The 21722-nt window shown below is 44.8% G+C and overlaps 1 protein-coding gene across 3 annotated transcripts in view; it reads right to left on the bottom strand.

Annotated features, from left to right (window-relative positions):
• Positions 1 to 486: 486 nt before the first annotated feature.
• LOC137521074 (calcium-activated chloride channel regulator 1-like) overlaps positions 487 to 21722 on the bottom strand; it is a 98200-nt gene continuing 76964 nt past the window's right edge. For 2 of the 3 annotated variants that reach the window (XM_068239846.1, XM_068239848.1), the window contains exons 12-15: positions 20974 to 21244; positions 19031 to 19195; positions 5687 to 5917; positions 487 to 3786 (exon numbers count right to left, since the gene is read on the bottom strand). In XM_068239846.1, coding sequence (XP_068095947.1) covers positions 3440 to 3786; positions 5687 to 5917; positions 19031 to 19195; positions 20974 to 21244 — 1014 coding nt within the window. In that variant the 3' untranslated portion in view covers positions 487 to 3439. Of the gene's footprint in view, positions 3787 to 5686; positions 5918 to 17532; positions 17783 to 19030; positions 19196 to 20973; positions 21245 to 21722 lie in introns of those variants that run through there. The other variant, XM_068239849.1, reaches the window with a different exon arrangement.

Raw genomic sequence — 21722 nt, 5'->3', positions numbered from 1 at the left:
CTTCATTCAGGTCATACTACAGAATATAATTTTATATTTTATATATATATTTGGAAAGTGTATGGGGTGGTTGCCTTAAAAAGTCTTGTAAACTGCAAATGTATAGGTTATTTATTGTCCATTGGAGATTTCCTTCCAAGACGTTATAGAGCAGATAATGGTTGGCGAAGGCTGCAGGTGTTTATATCCTTGTTGTGCCAACCCACTGCCTATAATGTGTCACTTTGGCAGCGGCTGAGATCCGGTTTGATAAATCTATGTAGATGACAGTAACATAGCAATGGAAGGACTGGTTGGCTTTGCTGTATCATATTTTTTCAGGGAGTATTGGAAAGTTAGTTTGCCATGACTAATCCATCATCTGAATGTTCAGGGATCCGTAGAACAAACATTCCAGCAGATTCTCAGTCTTGTCATTTCATTCATATCTATTGTTTCTTTTACGCAGTGTAGCTTGACTAGGTCCCCCCCCCCCCCCCCCCCTCCTGAGGCAGATTCACATTAGTGAGCTAATTAAAGGAAAACTAAAGTCCTTTAAAGAAGCATATAATAAAAATGCAACAGTAGCAGTTCCAAATCTTTGAGTTCCAGAGTTCCAAAGCTTTTAACGGACATTATTTCTATAAAACATCTGTGTAGCAATCGTACTGTAATCATCATTTCCTGCTGTTGCACTCTCTATGTATCCTTTGGTATGCTCCTTTATAGCCTGAGGAATGTGGTCCCTGGGAGAATCCTCAACCATGGACAGAGTACCTGTTGTCTTCTTTGGAGTGTATGCGCAACCGTTGCTTACATAGTCCCCTGTTCTACTTCCCCCCACAACCATCTTTTATTGAAGTTTCATGTAAGAGAAACTAAAGTGAGAGGACTATATAAACAATCATTGCTATTCCCTTTTTAAAAAGTCACTTTCCTGTCATAATGATCTTTGGGCTTAAATAGTGTCCACGTCACCCTCCTGCATGAAACAAAGAGCCCAGTGTATCCTGGGTGAATCAGAAATTCAAAACAGCTGATCTATATACCTGTTCTGACTTAGGGACTCAGAATGTATCATAGACAGAGCTGTATAACAGGTGGGTCAGATGCATTTTTAAAGGGGAACTGAAGTGAGAATAATATGGAGGCTGCCATATTGATTTCCTTTTAAACAATACACATTACCTGGCAGCCCTGCTGATCTATTTGGCTGCTGAAGTGTCTGAATCACACCATAAACAAGCATGCAGCTAATCGTCACATCTGACAATAATGTCAGAAACACCTGATCTGCTGCATAGTTGTTCAGGGTCTATGGCTAAAAGTATTAGAGGCAGAGGATCAGCGAGAAGCCAGGCAATGTGTATTGTTAAAAAGGAAATAAATATGTCAGCCTCCATATCCCTCTTGCTTCAGTTGCCCTTTAAGAGCTGCCCAGAAATGGCACCTTCCGTATTCCTCTCCCATCGGGTATCTTTATTATAAATGGGCAATGGAAAGTTCTGGATGTAGTATTTTGGCTGCAAAGCTTCTGACTAGAATCTATTTTTACATTCTGTCTTTCAAAGGTACCCAAAAGAACATGCTACTGCAATAAAGCAGTGGGGAATATGGATACATATAAGCTCTCTCACTAATTATTTTCATTAGAGATTATAGTAAAGTACGTCAAATAGAGGCATCATTCATGCTCTCTCAAAAAGAGGGACCATGAATGGAGAAGACCAGCGGTCACAGAACCCGCTATGTCCACTAATAAAAATAAACCTTTTATGATAAAAGTAAAAAAACACAAACCTGCTGTGCAAAAAAATAGCACAGTACATTTTTGGAGTCTTTTTTTACATGCATAATTAAAGTTAGATTTATATTACCGATTAGATCTGTGACTAGTTCTCTGCCCCATTAACCTCTATTGTCTCAATTTACAAATACATGTACGGGTGTGTGGGAAAACAAGGACTTTAAATGTTGTCAGTCTTTGAGGCTGCATGTAAGTCACATTTCCCCCATTCCTTTGTTGCATAATTCTGAAAAGCAAAAGAGTAAAAAAAAAAAATTATAGTGTAACCCTTTGCTCATTTGACTTTTTATTTAAGTGGACTGACTGGAGCCTTTAAAGCACGTAAACTAAAAACTACTTCAAATTTGGATTAACTTATTCCCCAATGACCACACCATGGCACATCCTGCATAGTATAATGCTGGTTGTGCACTTATAGAGTTCATGTACAGTTTATGAAGACATTTCCTGCTTGTTGTATGCAGGCTCCATCAATGTGGCGCTTGGTGCCTGATTTTCCAATAGCCAGTAGAAATGTCTGAGTGTTATTACATGGACCCAGGAACCGCATACACGTAATTAAGGCACCTGGAAAATTGGGCAAAGGGCAAAGTAAAAAAACGTCTCCCCCTGCTCCTGGATAAGTCTCAGCGGTGTTAATTATTATTCCCCCTCCAAGCCTCCATGGACTCAGGAGTAAGATGTAATTTGGCTGACATCTATTGGTGGCAACCAAATTATGCTGTTTTATAGTAATATGGGCTCCGTCTTTTCACAGCGCCCAAATTACTATCTGAACAGCGCTATAGCCATCATTCACATTATGGCCTATGTTGGCACATTTTGCAGCCAGTTTTCCTGCACTATTTCTGCCTGTCTTGCCAGGAACCATATGGCATACCATGCCATATGCAGTTAAAGTGTATTGCCACCTGTAGTGCATAATACACTGATAAAATAATAAAGGTCCTAAAATTATTACCTCCTTTGGTTGCTGTCACACAATGGAGTACTTGGGAATAAGGTGCTCCCCACTTCCTGCCCTCAAATCTGTGCTGAATGCGCTGGAATATGTCACTCCCCCTGCGACTACATCTAGATGCATAAATATTAAGCTCCAGAAGTTGGGTATGGGCATATATACGCTGCCCACATTGCTGCTGGAGGCTGGGATTCCCAGGCATTCCATAGGCTGCACAGGTCCACTTGGGTCAAAACCAGGAAAGACGGTAACCAATTCAGGACATTTATGACAACATTTGAGAAGGGGAATTTAATAGTATTTTTCGACTATAAGAGAAGCAGCAGTAAGGGCATGTATCACAGCAGTACCTCTAAGTACCAGCTGTCTGATGATAAAGTTGGATTAAAAAAAAAATCAGATACACTTACAAATTCAAATTGAAGGAATTTGCACTGACTAATGTATTTTCTGCCGCATTTGGGTGCCTGAACCTTTGTGAAATAGAGGAGTATGTCTGACGTGGGTTCTTGGATAAAAGTTCAGCCATTCTCAGGCTTTGAGTGCACAAAAGTCCTTCTTGAAAATCGCTAGTTTGTACCCTTTACTGATTGACATCAGCAGCAGGGTGAATGCAATATTTGTTCAGAATGATTTCCCAAGTAATTCAGTACATGCAACATTCAGTGCCTCCTTTCATATGTGGTGCAGTTTCATATCTGTAGAGCAGCCATCTTTGCCACAAGGGTGAAAATCACCAGACTTACAGCTCCTGTAACCCCTGCTGCAGAATTTCCCGGTGGTTTGGTTGGTGGCGGTAGGAAAAAAGCTGCTTTTGCTATATTAGATGGATCGGATCTTTGATTTGCCTTGTCAATAGCAACTATCCTGAAGTAAAGTACAGTCCCGTTTCTTATAGTAACATTTTGAGGGGTAAAACTGAAATACTCAATAGAGCCGGCTGGCTTTGGCATCAGACTGATGTTTACAGCTGTGCCATTTTCAAAGTTGATTGACAATTCCTCAGTGCTGAAACTCATTCGTAAATCATAGCTGGTAGCTGAAACAGAAAGAAAAGTAATGATGAGAAAATGCAATTCAAAATAAGTATTTTTCTAATGTTCTTGTGGCTTAACACATAACTTTAAGCCCTATTTCAGATATGTAGTCATAGGCAAGTTTGGGGGGGTGGGATTACTGGTGCCCCAAACCTCCCTCTCAGACTGGGGCTAGTGCAGTGTCTGAGGATAGGCACAGGTTGAGACACCAGAATGTCTGCAGGCATCCTACAGGTTACGGTGTCATACTGCTGCCTGCACTATGTTATGCCCTGCCCCCTTTCTTTCCTGGCTACAGTTGACTTTAGCTGTTGTAGCAGCATGTGTATAGGGGCATCTCTAGGGAACTTAATGCACTACAGTGCCAAGTATGAGCACAGCCCTGTGCCCCTGCTGTGTGCTAGTAAATAAGGAAGTAAGGACTTTGTAGAAGGCTTCACTTCTTTCTTCATTACAGATGTCGGCTGTCCTTATTATTATCAGCATTCATTGGCTCCTGTAACCACAAACTGAATATGCTGCAGAGGCTAGTGGATACAGATAAAAATGCTTACAAACAGCTAACTTCCGTAGTGATAGGCAAAGAAGCACCGAGAGAGGTCTGGATGGATAATGCAGGTGACTACTTCCTGGTCTCGAGCTGCTCATGTGATAGCCCTCTTTAATCCAATTACTTCTCTTTCTCACTGCAGTGTGCCTCAATCTCCGCATGTCTTTCTCACCCTTTCTCCCTGTTATATCCTCTCTCCCCTTTACCTCTCTCCTCCACAGTGTGACTGTGTATTATCTCAGAATGGCCATGCAAAATAGAATATTGCAATCCTGGTCAGGTATTTTAATCTTGTTTTTGTGTTGCCCCCCATTCCCTTTCTACTGTGCCTCTCTTTCTCTTACTCTCCTGTGTGTGTGTCTCAGTCTCCCCCATTCCTGTGTCTCACTTTTCCCTTCTCCCCACTCAACCTTTCACCCACTCTCTTCAATCTCTTTCTCCCATTCTCCTGTCTCTGGCTCCTCATTTCTCTCCCACCTAACCCCCCCTCCCCCCTAAAAAATACAAAATTCAATACTGTCTCATTCTAACTACTAATTACATGTCTATATAGTACTGACATCTTCTGAATCACTGTACAGGATACATAGTCATGTCACTGACTGTCCTCACAGGACCTCACAAACAAATCCCTACCATAATCATACTCTAATGCCCTACCATATTATTATATTGTGCGTGGCTGAGAGAGACCTTTCAGGAATCCCCTCTTGAAAATACTGGATTTGCCCCTGACGGTGATAGTTTGGTTAACTAAGTATCCAGCGCTACCCATTTCTGTCAAACCGTACTTCTGCAGCGAACAATCCAGTTTTAAAGGTGGTGATTACGTGACCTGATGCAGGTCCTCCGAAGGACTACAGAGCAGGATCTGACTACTGCTTGGCCAGGGGCGTAACTAGAAATCCCTGGGCCCTCTGCAAAAGAAAAGTGCCCGCTCAGGGACTTTTGGGGGGCAGGAGGGGTCGCAACATAAGAGAAGAGCATGGCCGCAGATCGGTGGGGAGGCCCCGGGCCTCCGCGTGGGCAGGGGTCGCATCCCCTATTGTTACGCCGGTGTGCTTGGCTCAGCATCAGGCTGTTCAGCGTGAAAGGGGGAGGAGCACAGAAAACTTTGAGAAGATTAGGATAAACCTACAGAGCTGCACGTTGCATATTAAATGGCTTGACAATGGGACCCTAACCAGGAATTGTAAATGTGATTTGATATAAATCCAGAATGTTATAAGCAAGGAAAAAGAGTGCTTAATCAGGTCTAAATAGTTTGAACCTGGAGTTGATCTTTTAAGTAAAATCTATAACAATAAGGTCATGATGCACAATAAAGAAAGTTATAGTTAAGAAGAACATACCGTTTCCTTTATCCAAGTCATCACCAGTAGCTGTCCATGTCAGATTGACCATTTGGGCTTCAATTCTTGCTGATAGGTCAAAGATTTTGCTTGGTTTGTATACATCAGGAAGTGGACCTGATGGCACATTTGTTACCACAAAAGCTCCACCTGAAGACGTTCGGATGAAATTTTGTACGGTCACATTTGCATCCGTATTATTAGGCTTTTTGGGATTGACAATCAGGGTTCCTGTCAAATACAAAAAGTGACAAAGCATTTGATGAATCCTGGTCTTAATTTTGCAGAAAATTGACAGTACCCTAAAGTAACTTTTGCTGTGAGACAGACAATTAGGGGTGGATTCATGAATTCACTCTCTGTATTGCCCTATAAAGGCAACATAGTGGCTGCCTGGCTCACACGCAGCAGAAGCAGTGGAAATGACTTCTATTTTGTGCTGCTTGGCCCGATTCCTATATGAATACTAGGGATAATTAATGCGATGCAAATAATTTATCCTTGCATTCAAATTATTGCAATTCATATGCAGCCTGAGATTGAACCAATCAGAATAACTTCCTGTCAATTTTTATTGGTCCAAGTTTAAAGACACCCTGAGCACAGGCTAAAATTGCAATTTGCTTACCTGGGGCTTCCTTCAGCCCCCAGTAGCCCACAAGGGCCCCCGGCGTCCTCCTGACTCTTCTCCTGGTCCCGTTGGTGATTAATAGAGCCTATTAATCGGCGACTTCGGCCTGAAGTCACCCATGCGCACCCCTACTGTGTACGCTATGCGTCATCACGCTGGCCGGTGTGAGAGCCCTGTGCATGCCCGGTTCAGTCTTAGAGAACCTCAGGCGTGATGACGTGTAGCGTGCATGGTGGTGGCATGCATGGACGACTTCAGGCCGAAGTTGCTGATTAACAGAGCCGCCAGAGGGACCGGGAGAGGAGCCGGGAGGACGGCGGAGGACCTTGTGGGCTACTGGGGGCTGAAGGAAGCCCCAGGTAAGTCCAAATTGCGGTTTTAGCCTGAGCTCAGGGTCCTTTTAAACTGCATAAAATGTATATGAAATTTGATTGCAAGGAGATATTATTTGTACCTCATTGATCATCCCTAATAAAAACTGTTTATTTTTAAAAGTCAGATACTCACCTAAGGAGAGGGAAGGCTCTGAGTCCTAATCTTCCCCCGCGGCGGGGGATTGGAACGGGGGAGCCAGCGCAGCACGGAGGACACCGGGAGAGGAGAGGGAAGGCTCATTAGGACCAGAGCCTTCCCTCTCCTTAGGTGAGTATCTGACTTTTGTTTTTTTAGATCGGGTAACAATGGCTTTAAAGGGCCAGAGACTGCTGGTATGCAAGTGGTTAATAAACATAAACACTTACTGGAAACAAAGTTTACTACTGGTTTCTAGTAAGTGTTTATGTTTAATGTGTGTTAATTCACTAAAACTTTGTTACACTATGGATCGCTCCTCTTTTGCTTTGTTTTCCTCTCTCAGGTAGCAAATCAACTGGAAAAAAAATACTTATATGTTTGCCTGTTTACAGGTGTAAGACTATTGGCAATATGAACAATGTTGTACTGTGTATCTACACCCCTGTGGACTTCACTTCAGCAATGAGGGCATAGATACACATATGTTTACAGCAGCGCTCGCCTGTGCTCATGCCCATGACCCCCTCCCGTGGCACGGAGTACTGATCGGGGTACAGGAACATGTGTTTCCAATTACCGAGCGAGTGGGTACTCAGAGTGCCCGTAGTGAATGATCATCAATCATGAATGAGATGCCGATGCTCATTCACTAAACGAAAGTAAATACAGTTTTACTTTTACTCCACTACCTGTGTACTGTTCAGTACACTGGATTCGTACATTCGCTTTCGGCCTCCTTTTTATTTGGCGCAGGGTGAGTTGAATGACAGCTCACTCTGCTGACGCTGAAATTCCAGGCGGCGTTAATTACTATTCCCCCTCTGATTCGTAGCAACTCAGAGGGAGAAGTATTTTGGGGTCCACCAAACGCCAGATCCCCGAATTACCCGTATGCAGGGCATGGACTGTAGCATTGCTACTATAGGTGCGCCAAACTCAGGCGCTAGGCAGCGCGCTGTGCGTGCCAAGAAGCTCTGCCTCGCACAGGATATTTTGGGGACATCTAGTGGCCAAAAAATAAAATTACACACACATACACATGCTAAAATAAATAAAAATGTTTCCCATTATTTTAACCCCTTATTTCCCCCTCTGCTATAGTTACCAAAATAAAACACTTGTTATAAAAAAAAAGTGAAGGCAAAAAAAAAAAAAATCCTATACAATAAAACCTAACTGTTCCTGCTTCATCCACTTTCCCTGTCTGTCCGTCAGTGGTTTTATTGTACTGCGCATGTGCGCAGTACAGACAGAAGTTGGGCCCAGAGGTTGGGCCAGGCAGCAGGGCAGCCGTGCGCACGCGCGTGGTGGGTGCACGCGCGCACTGACTGGCAGCGGTGGCGTGGTAATTTCACTACCTAGAGCCTATTTTTAAATGGGCTTAGGTAGACTGGTCATAAATAATTCCCTTAGAGACTTAGCTTTTTTAATATGTATGTCATAAGGGTATAATGTAATTATTGATATACGATAAAGAAACACAAAACGGAAAAGTATATCTTTATTTCCAAATAAAATGTAGTCGCCATACATTGTACTAGGGACATAATTTAAATGTTGTAATAACCAGGACAAATGGGCAAATAAAATGTGTGGGTTTTATCTATCGTAGCACATTTTATTTTAAAACTATAATAGCTGAAAACAGAAATAACGATTTTCATTTTTTTTTCTTATTCCCTTTAAAATGTGTATGAAATAAAATAATTCTTAGCAAAAAGTACCTCCCAAAGAAAGCCTAATTTGTGGTGAAAAAAATGTATAGATAATTTTGGTGTGATAAGTAGCGATAAAGTTATTGGCGAATGAATGGGAGGAGTTTGATGTGTGAAAGTTGCTCTGGTTTTTAAGGGCAAATAACCTGTGGTGGGGAAGAGGTGTGGTGCAAGTTTTAGGCTTCTTTCCCACTAAGACATTGCGTTAGATGCCACGTTAAGGTCGCATAACGTGCCCCTAACGCAACGCATAGTGGGGTTGAAGTTGGATGTCAGATTGAGCTGCATTATGCGGCTCTTCATGCATCCGTGATGCCGGGATGCGTACTTTTAGACGCATGTGGCATCACGTGGTCCCGCCAGCCAATCGCCGCACAAAGCGGCCGCTCCAGGAAGTAAACACTGCACGCCACACAGTGCAGTGAATATTAATTAGCCATGTGGCTGGCCACGGAGGAGGAGGTGAGACCTCCTCCAACATTATTGAGCATGTGCAAACAGTCTAACGCGGCTTAGCCGCGGATAACGTACAGCATGCAGCACTTTGTTTAAACGTGCTGCGTTACAATGTAACGCAACGTGGGCACTGTGAACAGCCCATTTAGTTTTCATTGCTGTGAGTAAGGCTGCGTTACAGGCTGCACTAACGTGCGCCTGTAACGTCTTACTGTGAAAGCAGCCTTAAAGAGAATCTGTATTGTTAAAATCGCACAAAAGTAAACATACCAGTGCGTTAGGGGACATCTCCTATTACCCTCTGTCACAATTTCGCCGCTCCCCGCCGCATTAAACGTAGGCAAAAACAGTTTTAAAAAGTTTGTTTATAAACAAACAAAATGGCCACCAAAACAGGAAGTAGGTTGATGTACAGTATGTCCACACATAGAAAATACATCCATACACAAGCAGGCTGTATACAGCCTTCCTTTTGAATCTCAAGAGATCATTTGTGTGTTTACCTTCTGTCCCCTGCAGCTCTCATGCACTGAATACTAGTGACAGGCTGTGAGGCTGATCAGTTCTTCCTGCAGAGTGCAGACAGCTCTGCCCGTGTCTGTGTAATTCCTCAGTATGTGTCAGCCAGCTCCTTTCACAGCCTAACAGAGGACTATTTTTAACCAGCTCTCTTTTACTGATAAGCTTATGTAAATAACACACACACACTGGAGTGTGCATGGAGGGGCCTGGAGAGGGGTGTGCTGATTAACAGATCAGCACGGAAGAGTTGGCAGCCTTCCAGACACAGGGCGACAAGTCCGATAGGGGAAAGATACATTGATTTATTACAGAGAGGGTAATAGTAGAAAGTGTTGCAGTAAGCCAGAGCACATTAGAATAGGTTTAGGAACTTGTAGGAAGGTAAAAAAAAGGTTGACATTTTTGTTACAGAGTCTCTTTAAAGTACCCCTGAACTCAGTGGCGTATCTGGGTAAAATAGCGCCTATGGCAAACACTTAAATTGCGCCCCCCTCACATCCCCAGCCCCGCCCCCAAAAAGAGTCTCATTCATTCCCCCATAATAAAAGCAGCCAGGTGCCTCAAGATAAGAAATTAAATAGCCAGGTGCGTCAAGATATTTCAGTAGCAGTGTCCCCTATATACATAGAGTAGATATGTTCCACAGACAATAGAATTAAGAAGACTCGTGCTTCTAGATATCAGTATAAGGTAGTTATATGTGCACCCCACATTTGAAAAGTGCTCATCTAAGGACAGTTATTGGCATGACTATGTATTCTGTACAGTGCTGCAGAAGATGTCAGAGCTATATAAATACATACTAATAATAATATGATTGGACATTAGACTATGAGTATGGTAGGATTAGATTGTGAGCTCTAAAGACAGTTATTGACATGACCATGTACTCTGTAAAGTGCTGCAGAAGATGTCAGAGCTATATGAATTCATACTAATAATAATATCATTGGACATTAGACTGTGACTATGGTAGGATTAGAGTGTGAGCTCCTCTCTGAGGACAGTCAGTGACATGACTATGTACTCTGTAATGTGCTGCAGGAGATGTCAGTGCTATATAAATACATAATAATAATATGGGAGGTCATTAGGCTATGACTATGGTAGGATTAGAGTGTGAGCTCCTCTGAGGACAGTCAGTGACCTGACTATGTACTCCGTAAAGTGCTGCAGACGATGTCAGTGCTATATAAATACATAATAATATTATGGTAGGACATTAGACTATGGCTATGGTAGGATTAGATTGTGAGCTTCTCTGAGGACAGTGAGTGACATGACTATGTACTCTGTAAAGTGCTGCAGAAGATGTCAATGCTATATAAATACATAATAATAATATGGTAGGACATTAGACTATGACTATGGCGGGATTAGATTGTGAGCTCCTTGGAGGACATTCAGTGGCATGCCTAGGTGCTCTATAAAGTGCTGCAGAAGCAGTGTGTGCCTGTCCGTCTCCTGAATCGGACGTTCCTCCATTAGCAGTATACACGCCGCCAGCACATGACGTCACACTCACGCCAGCGTGCTATAGAACTAATGGAAGAGTGGCAGATTCAGGAGATGGACAGGCACAGCGACACAGGACAGGTAATGTATAAATGCACACATCATGTACATTTATATACTGGGGGGGAACAGCGCAGGGAGTTTCAACACATTTGTCCCAATATTGCTCGCCGTTTCCATCATGCACCTGATCGTGAAAGTCGGTCCTACTGACTCCTACATCTTACAGTATATCCATCTTATACATGCAGCCAATTTTAGCCTGAAATTGGTTGCTTGATCGATCGGACGTGCACTTGGTGTCACCAATTTTCATCCGATTCGATTATAATAATCAAATCAGATGGTCATTGGCCGCCAAGTCACCTGATGTATGGCAACCTTAAGACCTTCTTAACAGAAAATGATAAACAGCAACTATACTTTATAAAATTAGGATGCAGAGAGCTCAAGAAGTTAGGACCAGCAGTGAAAGGGTTATTGAAAGAAAAATGCAGGCTAGAGTGAAGAGCAGACCATAGTACAGGTCAGGTCAGTGAGAGTGAATAGTGAAAGGAAGGGGGGATGAGCAGCTTACACAGTGTGTCTGGTTGTTGTCTGTAGACTGTCCCTCCTACCTGAACCAGTGTTAGAAAAGCTGCAGATAAGAGCTAGGGAATAAAGAGAAAGAAGCACAGCCTGCCCACCAATTATCACAGTAAAGTGGATGCAAGTGCATCAGGTCACTAGGAGAGGTCAGGTGACTCGTACTCTACACTGAACAGTCCGTCCATCCATAGCTGTAAGCTGCATCAGTACACAGGCACAGTCTGACGTAGGCTGAGTCCTGTGTGTGCAAGAAGCAAAGCTGGGCTGCTGGCACTGGAGACAGGTAGTAACTTGCCTCTTTCTTACTTTGCACATGTCTCCTCAGCACCCATCTTTGCTCTAGTAGTCTCACCCTGCCCAGTACCTTTAGGAGCAGCAACGTTCTATCCCCGCATACAGTCAAAAGCGGCGCCGGGGAAAAAATGGCGCATGGTCACGAACGATAAACTTATTAAAACGTTATTTTTCGTTTTAACCCTCAGAAACGTAATGTATTTAAAACGATGTTTATCGTTTTAACTGTATTGTGTTTATCTTCAAACGCCATTCCCTGTTCTGTTTTTGATCGTAAAATGAATGTTATCTTTGATCTTTTTTTTCTAAAAAACTTTAGTTTAGAAGTCCTTCCCGAATTCTCGTTCTGTCCTGAGCAAAACATCAGCTGTCACAAGCACTCACGCCGCAGGCACACTTGCGATGACACTGCTTTTCTGTCATTAAGTAATCAATTACTAAATGTGTAATCCTTTTTTTATGTATAAATAAATAATTGTAAGTGTATTTTTAAAAACGTATAAAAATTTCGGCAAAGTTATGTATTCCCAAAAATTGTGTAGCATAAGCGAAATCGAACCCACGACCCGTAATATGTTAAACCGAATCCTTACCATTACTCTATCTGTGCACTACCGCTGGAGATGATGAGTTGTTAATTGTATTATTTTGTCGGAAGCCAAGTTATGACGAAATACATGTATATGTGTGTGTGTGTGTGAAAATTCGAGTGCCATCTAGTGGTCATTTTTGTAACTTCTGTTAAGATGCAAATTTTGTAATGTTTTGCTCATGTAAAATAGTTTAGGACTGTATATTTTTGTATTAGTTGTTGTAGATTGAGGGATTGGATGGGAGAGAGTTTCAGGGAGTGGTTGGTACAGCGGTAGGCAGTGGTGAGGAAGAGTGTTTGTGAGTGAGTGGTGGAGGAGAGTGTGAGGCAGTGTTGGGGACAGTGTTAGCGATAGGTGGTGGAGAGTGTGAGGGAGTGGTGGGGGAGAGTGTGAGGGAGTGGTGGGGGAGAGTGGGAGGGAGTGGTGGGGGAGAGTGTGAGGGAGTGGTGGGGGAGAGTGGGAGGGAGTGGTGGTGGAAAGTGTGAGGGAGTGGGGGTGGAGAGAGTGAGGAAGTGGGGGTGGAGAGAGTGAGGGAGTGGGGGTGGAGAGAGTGAGGGAGTGGGGGTGGAGTGTGTGAGGGAGTGGTGGAGGAGTGTGTGAGGGAGTGGTGGAGGAGACTGTGAGGGAGTGGTGGGGGAGACTGTGAGGGAGTGGTGGTGGTGGAGAGTGTGAGGGAGTGGTGGTGGTGGAGAGTGTGAGGGAGTGGTGGTGGTGGAGAGTGTGAGGGAGTGGTGGTGGTGGAGAGTTTGAGGGAGTGGTGTGGGAGACTGTCAGGGAGTGGTGGTGGAGTGAGGGTGGAGAGAGTGAGGGAGTGGTGGTGGAGAGTGTGAGGGTGTGGTGGTGGAGAGTGTGAGACTAGTTGTGTGGGAAGACTGTGATGGAGTGGTGGGGGAGAGTGTGAGGGAGTGCTGGGGGAGTGGTGGTGGAGAGTGTGAGGGAGTGGTGGTGGAGAGTGTGAGGGAGTGGTGGTGGAGAGTGTGAGGGAGTGGTGGTGGAGAGTGTGAGGGAGTGGTGGTGGAGAGTGTGAGGGAGTGGTGGTGGAGAGTGTGAGGGAGTGGTGGTGGAGAGTGTGAGGGTGTGGTGGTGGAGAGTGTGAGGCTAGTGGTGTGGCAAGACTGTGAGGGAGTGGTGGTGGAGAGTGTGAGGGAGTGGTGGTGGAGAGTGTGAGGGAGTGGTGGTGGAAAGTGTGAGGGAGTGTTGGAGGAGAATGTGAGGGAGTGGTGTGGTAGACTGTGAGGGAGTTGTGGGGGATAGTGTAATGGATTTATGGAGAGACTGTGATAGATTGATGGGTAGAGTGTAAGGGATTGATGGGGAGAGTGGTGGTGGAGAGTGTGAGGTTGTGTTGCGGGAGAGCGTGTGAGGAAGTGGCGTAGGAGAGCGTGAGGGAGTGGTGTGGTAAAGTGTGAGGGAGTGGTGGGTAGAGTGTAAGGGATTGATGGGGAGAGTGTAAGGGAGTATTGAGGGGGAGAGTGTGAGGCTGTGGTGTGGGAGAGTGTGAGTGAGTAGTGTGGGAGAGTGTGAGGGACTGTTTTGGTAGAGAATGTGATATTGTGGTGTGGGAGATTGTTAGTGAGTGGTGTGGGAGAGTTTGAGGGATTGATGGGGTAGAGGTTAGGGTAGTGTTGGGGTAGAGTTTGATGGAGTGTTGTTTGAGAGTGTGATGGAGTGTTGTGGTAGAGAGTATAAGGTAGTGGTCTTGTCGACTTTTATGGAGTGTTGGGGGAGTAGTGTCGTAGAGTGTGATCGATTTGGGCGGTGGTTGTAGTTTGATGGAGTGTTGGTGTGTAGTGTTAGGGAGTGGTTGGTGATAGAGAGAGTGCTGGGAGATAGTGTCAGGGAGTGGTGGGGAGAGTGTGATGTAGTGTTGTGTGAGAGTGAGAGGAAGTGTTGTTGTATAATTTGAGCGTGTGGTGTGGAGAGTGTGATGGAGTGTTGTGGGTGAGTGTGAGGAAGTCTTGTTGTATAATTTGAGGTAGTGGTGGGGTAGAGTGTGAGGTAGTTGTGGTGGAGATTGTAATGGAGTGTTGTTGTAGAGTTTGAAGTACCTCAGAGAGTGTGAGGGATCGGTGGGGGATAGAGATGGGCCGAATGGTTCCCAGCGAACTTCGGTGGTTCGCGTTCGCCTCCCGCAGGCGAACGTTTCCGGAAGTTCGGTTCGCCCCACAATGCACTATGAGGGTCAACTTTGACCCTCTACATCACAGTCAGCAGGCCCAGTGTAGCCAATTAGGCTACACTAGCCCCTGGAGCCCCAACCCCCCCTTATATAAGGCAGGCAGCGGCGGCCATTACGGTCACTCGTGTGCCTGCATTAGTGAGAGTAGGGCGAGCTGCTGCAGACTCTCTCTCATAGGGAAAGATTAGTTAGGCTTAGCTTGTCTCCCTGGCTGCATACATGTTCTGTGAACCCAAAACTGCATACCTGTTCAGTGAACCCACCACTGCATACCTGTTCAGTGAACCCACCACTGCATACCTGTTCAGTGAACCCACCACTGCATACCTGTTCTGTGAACCCACCACTGCATACCTGTTCTGTGAACCCACCACTGCATACCTGTTCTGTGAACCCACCACTGCATACCTGTTCAGTGAACCCACCACTGCATACCTGTTGTGTTCAGTGAACCCGCCACTGTATACCTGTTCTGTTCAGTGAACCCGCCACTGTATACCTGTTCTGTTCAGTGAACCCGCCACTGCATACCTGTACTGTTCAGTGAACCTGCCACTGCATACCTGTTGTGTTCAGTGAACCCAACACTGCATACCTGTACTGTTCAGTGAACCTGCCACTGCATACCTGTTGTGTTCAGTGAACCCGCCACTGTATACCTGTACTGTTCAGTGAACCCGCCACTGCATACCTGTACTGTTCAGTGAACCCGCCACTGCATCCCTGTTGTGTTCAGTGAGTAGTGTTCAGTGAGTAGTGTGTTCAGTGTGTAGCAGCGGCCGCTGTAATAATTTTTCTGGTGCGTGTACATGACTGCCTAATTTTTCTGGCTGCACTGCGGGCAGCTGCAACAACAAAAGAAAAGGCATGTACATGCGCCCATTCCCCTTCGTGATCATTACCTTGCCGTGGTGAAGGGGCTTGCGTATCACAATGAAGCAATGACCGGCGCCTAGATGAGTGTCTCGGGGGGCACACAAAAGATAATAAGGTCGTTGCTTCATTGTGGTCAGACCAAATTTGATCAGCTGGACAGTCACTGTTGTGTCATTCAGCTACATCAGCCAGGCGACCATATGGGCTGTAAAGCCACCAAAACCTGCACTCTCGCCATGGTGCGCACCAGTCCAGCACGGCCGTCACTACACAAACAGCTGTTTGCGGTGCGTTACACGGTGAGTTTGGTGTGTCAGTGTGAAGCAGTACCTTAATTACACTACCTGATTGATGTATACACATGCAAGATGTTTTAAAGCACTTTAGGCCTGTCATTTAGCATTCAATGTAATTTCTGCCCTTAAAACGCTGCTTTGCGTCAAATCCAGATTTTTCCTGGGGACTTTTGGCGTGTATCCCACTCCGCCATGCCCCCCTCCAGGTGTTAGACCCCTTGAAACATCTTTTCCATCACTTTTGTGGCCAGCATAATTTTTTTTTTTCTTCAAAGTTCGCATCCCCATTGAAGTCTATTGCGGTTCGCGAACTTTACCGCGAACCGAACCTTCCGCGGAAGTTCGCGAACCCGGTTCGCGAACCTAAAATCGGAGGTTTGGCCCATCTCTAGTGGGGGAGAATGTGGGGGAGTTGGATGGAGTGGCGTGTGAGAGGAGAGTGTGTGGGTGTTGTGTGTAGAAGTGTCATGGTGTTGTGTGCGAGAAGACAGTGTGAGTGTGTGGTTTGTTGTAGAGGCGAGTGGGATGTTGTGGTTTGTCTGACAGTGTAAGTGGTGTGTTGGCTGAAATGTTTGTGTATTTAATCTATATATACACACACACACACACACACACACACACACACACACACACACACACACACACACACACACACACACACACACACACTCCCCACCACTCCCTCTCGTTCACAACCGACACTCACCCACAAATCCCTCACACTCTCCCCGCCACTCCCTCACACTCACAACCAACACTCTCGCCCACCAATCCCTCACACTGTCCCCACCACTGCCGCACACTCTTTGCCACCAATCCCTCACAATGTACCCACCACTGACGCACACTCACAGCCACCAATCCCTCACACTGTCCCCACCACTCCCTCACACTAACAACCAACACTCTCGCCCACCAATCCCTCACACTCTCCCCACCACTGCCGCACACTCTTTGCCACCAATCCCTCACAATGTACCCACCACTGACGCACACTCACAGCCACCAATCCCTCACACTGTCCCCACCACTCCCTCACACTAACAACCAACACTCTCACCCATCAATCCCTCACACTCTCCCCACCACTGCCGCACACTCACAGCCACCAATCCCTCACAATGTACCCACCACTGACGCACACTCACAGCCACCAATCCCTCACACTGTCCCCACCACTCCCTCACACTAACAACCAACACTCTCGCCCATCAATCCCTCACACTCTCCCCACCACTGCCGCACACTCACAGCCACCAATCCCTCACAATGTACCCACCACTGACGCATACTCACAGCCACCAATCCCTCACACTGTCCCCACCACTCCCTTACACTAACAACCAACACTCTCGCCCACCAATCCCTCACACTGTCCCCACCACTCCCTCACACTAACAACCAACACTCTCGCCCACCAATCCCTCACACTCTCCCCACCACTGCCGCACACTCACAGCCACCAATCCCTCACACTGTACCCACCACTGCCGCACACTCACAGCCACCAATCCCTCACACTGTCTCCACCACTGCCGCACACTCTTAGACACCAATCCCTCACAATCCATCACACTCTAAAAACAACACTGTCAATCATTTCAATCATCTTAACATTCTGACCCTCAATAACAACAGGTAAAAGAATATCACCCTGACAAATGAAAATAATTCAAATAAATATATAACAGATATATATAACATATATTACAAAATTAATTCACAAATTCATTATTAATACGATCATATGAGGAAAAGTTAAAACAAATGAACACTAGATGGCGGTGGAGGTCGACTCCTGCATACAGAAAATAAATACAAGGAAGAAAACACAGAAAATTGCAGTGAAGTAATGGAGCAACGGCAAGGAATCGGTTTGGTGAGCAATAGGTCGTGAGTTCGAATCCGTTGATGGTTTCTATTTTGGTAAATAAATAGAGTACAATTAAATTCCGTCCATTATTACTTATTGGGAAAAAATATAAAATTAATATAAATATTACATAATTAAATACATTACATTACATTCAAAGATTATGACTTAATAATGGACCGGCAGTATAAGTGCTTGTGTGCACGCGTGAGTGGATGCAGAACTTCTGTAATTATTTTGAACGGGAGTGAAAAGCAGTTTATCAGGAAACAAGAAACTGGTAAATAGCGTTTTATTTAAAAAAATATGAAGCATACACTTACAACGATAACTAAAGTTTTAATAACTAAAGGTTAAAAGTTTGAAACGATAAATACCGTTCTATGCACACCGATTTTGATTCTCTACGCGGCGCCAGAAAGTTACTGTAACAAACGGTAAATATCGATGTACGTTGTTCTCAATGTGCGCCGGAAAGTTCGGCAGGCGCTGTGCGCCATTTTTTCCTGCTCCCATACTGTCTGGCACTACACGTGTTAGAGATACACAGTCGCACTCCTGCCTGGCCGGGATCACATGGGGCCGGGCAGCCAGTGAGAGAGGAGTGAGTTACAATCCTCTCTCTCACTGGCTGCCCAGCCCCATGTGATCCCCATGCATGCAGGCTACAAGCGTGTGTATCTCTGCAGTCACAGACCGCAGCCAGGGAAACAGTCGGGGCGCTGCCGGTTGTATTACATATTAGCCCCGGTTCTCAGCCTCTAGCAATGCTGGCTCCTGCCTGCCTGTCTGTGTGTCACTCGGCTGCAGTGCAGCTACTCAGGGATGTTTTTAATTATGCGCCCCTTTGGAGGTGAATAACAAGGGCGCCTATAGCAGGTGCCCCATGTGCACGCCTCCAGATCCGCCTCTGCCTGAACTAATGAATAATGTTTTGTGTGTGGTGCTGTGACATATGTCACAGCATAGTTCTCACCATCCACTGATCCCAGGGGTCCCTGCAAGCCTGAAATCTTTGACTGGGACGCACGTCAATTATGGGCAGGGAAGAAGTGGCAGTTCTCCTCCTCTGAACGCACCCATTCCATCAATAAGAATGTCCCTTCACCACCTGGACACGGCCCCTTGCAGTATAGTTACTGTCTATTCCCAATATAACTTAGTCACAACTCACAGTGCGCAGGAGAATTGCAACATGTATGCATTGTGGTAGCTGAATAAATAAAATATACAGTATGTGCATAATCCTGATTGCAGTTTAACTGATTTTGGTTAATTTTAGATTATACTTACCATTTTCGACAAAACCTGGTAGATACAATGCCCGGCTTTTTGGCACACCTGAATTGGCATCCTTCCCTGTATTTTCAACACGTGTTTTCACACTGTATCTACCATTTGCATTGTAATCAGTGAAATATCTGCAGTACGTTCCGTCATCCTTTCTAATATCAGCACCTTCAGGAAAGCACAAGCAACATTTAGTAACCATATCTATGAAAAATAGTGACAAGACATTAAATTCAGGGTGACGTAACAAAAGCCCCGGACACCGCAGGAGGAGCTTGAGGGGTTGCGACAATTCAGCTGTAAGTGAGTATGAGCAACTACGGTTTCCCATGATGCATTACTCCTGAATATGCAAATTATCGATGTTTGCCGCTGAAAGCCTGGCACACATCTAGAACCATTGGTGTATAATAAGCCTACACTAAAAGAGATCATTTGCAGATTCAGTAGTGATGCATCATGGGAAACCACAGTTGCTCGCTTAAAGCTGAAGTATCGCAAATACCTTCTGAAGGCAAATTACACTGAACATTGCTTTTTTAGTAGGAGGGCTTTTCAGTCTGTTTTAGAAGCAGCGCAGCTTACTGAATCAAGCCCATTGTGTCCTTTAAAAAACATTTGTGACAACACCCCTTTTCTGGTCACTGTGTGATTAGTGTGCAGTGTTACAGTGTCACACCAACACACCCATATAACATTACTGTGTGCTGCTGTCAGTGATATCAGTCAGTGTGTCCTTAAAAAAATAAAGTGTCACAAATGTAAATTGTAAAAATAAATGAATAAAATTGTAAAACTTTGATATACACTGCCGGGAATTTTTGGCCTCTGCTACAGTGGATGCAACAACTTATGTCAAAAATGATAAATTGTAGAAATAAATTAATAACAATGTAAAACTTTGGAGTACAAGGAAGAGGAATTTAGACCTTTCATACAGTGGAGGAAATTAAAATGATTAGGCTGCCACCTTCTCCAGGCCTATGCCATCTTCTCCAGGCCTATGCTATAGTGCCTTAAAAGCAGGGCCGGATTTACCATAAGGCGCTGTAGGCATGTGCCTATAGACACCTGATGATAGAAAGGTGGCTCACACTGCTCCTCCAGTGCCTCCCTCCCTCCTTCCCTTTGCAGAGTTTTGAGTGGAGTGGAGTGTAAATGAGAGGTTACTCATCTGGCTCTCTGCATTCCACTGACCATATCTCCCTTAAGTCAGGGGCAATTTAATACTGAGGGTACCTCTGGCTACCTAATGCTAAGAGGCACCTGTAGTTACCTATGACAGGTAAGAGAAGTAAGGGAGAAGTGACAGCTGGTACAGCCAGCACACTTGTTGTGGTGTTTGGTGGGGGTTTGTATTTTGGAAGGCAAAGTCTATTGTTCCAGGGTATCTGCGCCTGTAGGCTCCTGCAATGTAAATTCGGGCCTGCTAAAAAGGCCAAACATTCTTACTGTAAAAATAAATTAAATTTTGGTATACAATGCCAGATATTTCAGGCCTCTCATACAGGAAATTAAAATGTTTAGGCTGCCACCTGCCTCAGGCGCAGATGGCTCGCACCTGCACAGTAGAGCAAAGCCGATCAGACTTGGCTATTTCCACCGGAGCCCGAGCGGAAAGCTGGTAGTGGGCATGCATGCAGCGTCAAAAAATGGACTTTCGGGGGTCCAATACTGGATTGCCTCTGCTGAGCAGGACATGGGAAGCCTCCCAAGATAAAGGCTCCCGGGGGGCACTTTGTTTCCTTCCGGTTCACTTTAAAACTTTTGCAGGAAATAAATCTTTGTGAGAAAGATATACTTTCATTCCTTAAAAACAAGGACCCTTCATGAAATTCTCCATTGAGGACAGTTGGCTCAATAATATTAAGTAGGAAGGGATGAATTGATGAATTTTTCCTCATATTTTTTTTGTAATAGTGCAAATTACGTGAATAAGTGGTTACCTGCGCCATTGTCCAGAAGCTGTAATGTTGTGATTTTTCCATTCTGTGACTCGATATAGGCAGTAACTTTGGCTCCCAGAACAGGTGCAAAGCCCTGGGTCACGGTGCAGTACACAATCATTGGTGTGGGGAAAGCGCTGGTGTCGGCATTCAGAAAGGTTTCCACAATAATAGGGGGTAGGTTTGGATCGGCAGCTTTGGAATTCACAGTTATACCGATGACTTGGTTTCCAGCGAAAGTGTTACATATCTTGTATTGCCAGTCTCCTTGCTGTTATACAATAAACATATTGTGGGTGAATAAGACTCATGAAGCACAAAATAGGTTGGTAAAAATATGATCTGCTCTGCAAGATTCAAATACACTAAAATGTACTTATAATAATAGTAATTAATAATAAAAACACCCCAGTCAAGCATCTATAACTGTGCTGCTGACATTTCAGGTAGAAAGACTTTATACTCCAAGTGACCCTAGTGTGTGAGAGTTCAGGCAAGTAATACATTTGCAAAAATAAAACTGTAAAATGGTGCAGCATAAAGCCCTACACCGGTTAATTTTTTAACAGATATCGGGCTAGAACAGGCATGGGCAAACTTGGCCCTCCAGCTGTTAAAGAACTACAAGTCCCACAATGCATTGCAGGAGTCTGACAGCGACAGTCAAATGCATTGTGGGACTTGTAGTTCCGTAACAGCTGGAGGGCCGAGTTTGCCCATGCATGGGCTAGAATCTGCTAGAAATTGAT

The sequence above is a fragment of the Hyperolius riggenbachi genome, chromosome 6, assembly GCF_040937935.1.
Source record: "Hyperolius riggenbachi isolate aHypRig1 chromosome 6, aHypRig1.pri, whole genome shotgun sequence".
NCBI lineage: Eukaryota > Metazoa > Chordata > Amphibia > Anura > Hyperoliidae > Hyperolius > Hyperolius riggenbachi.
This window is presented reverse-complemented; position numbering and strand designations above follow the sequence as displayed.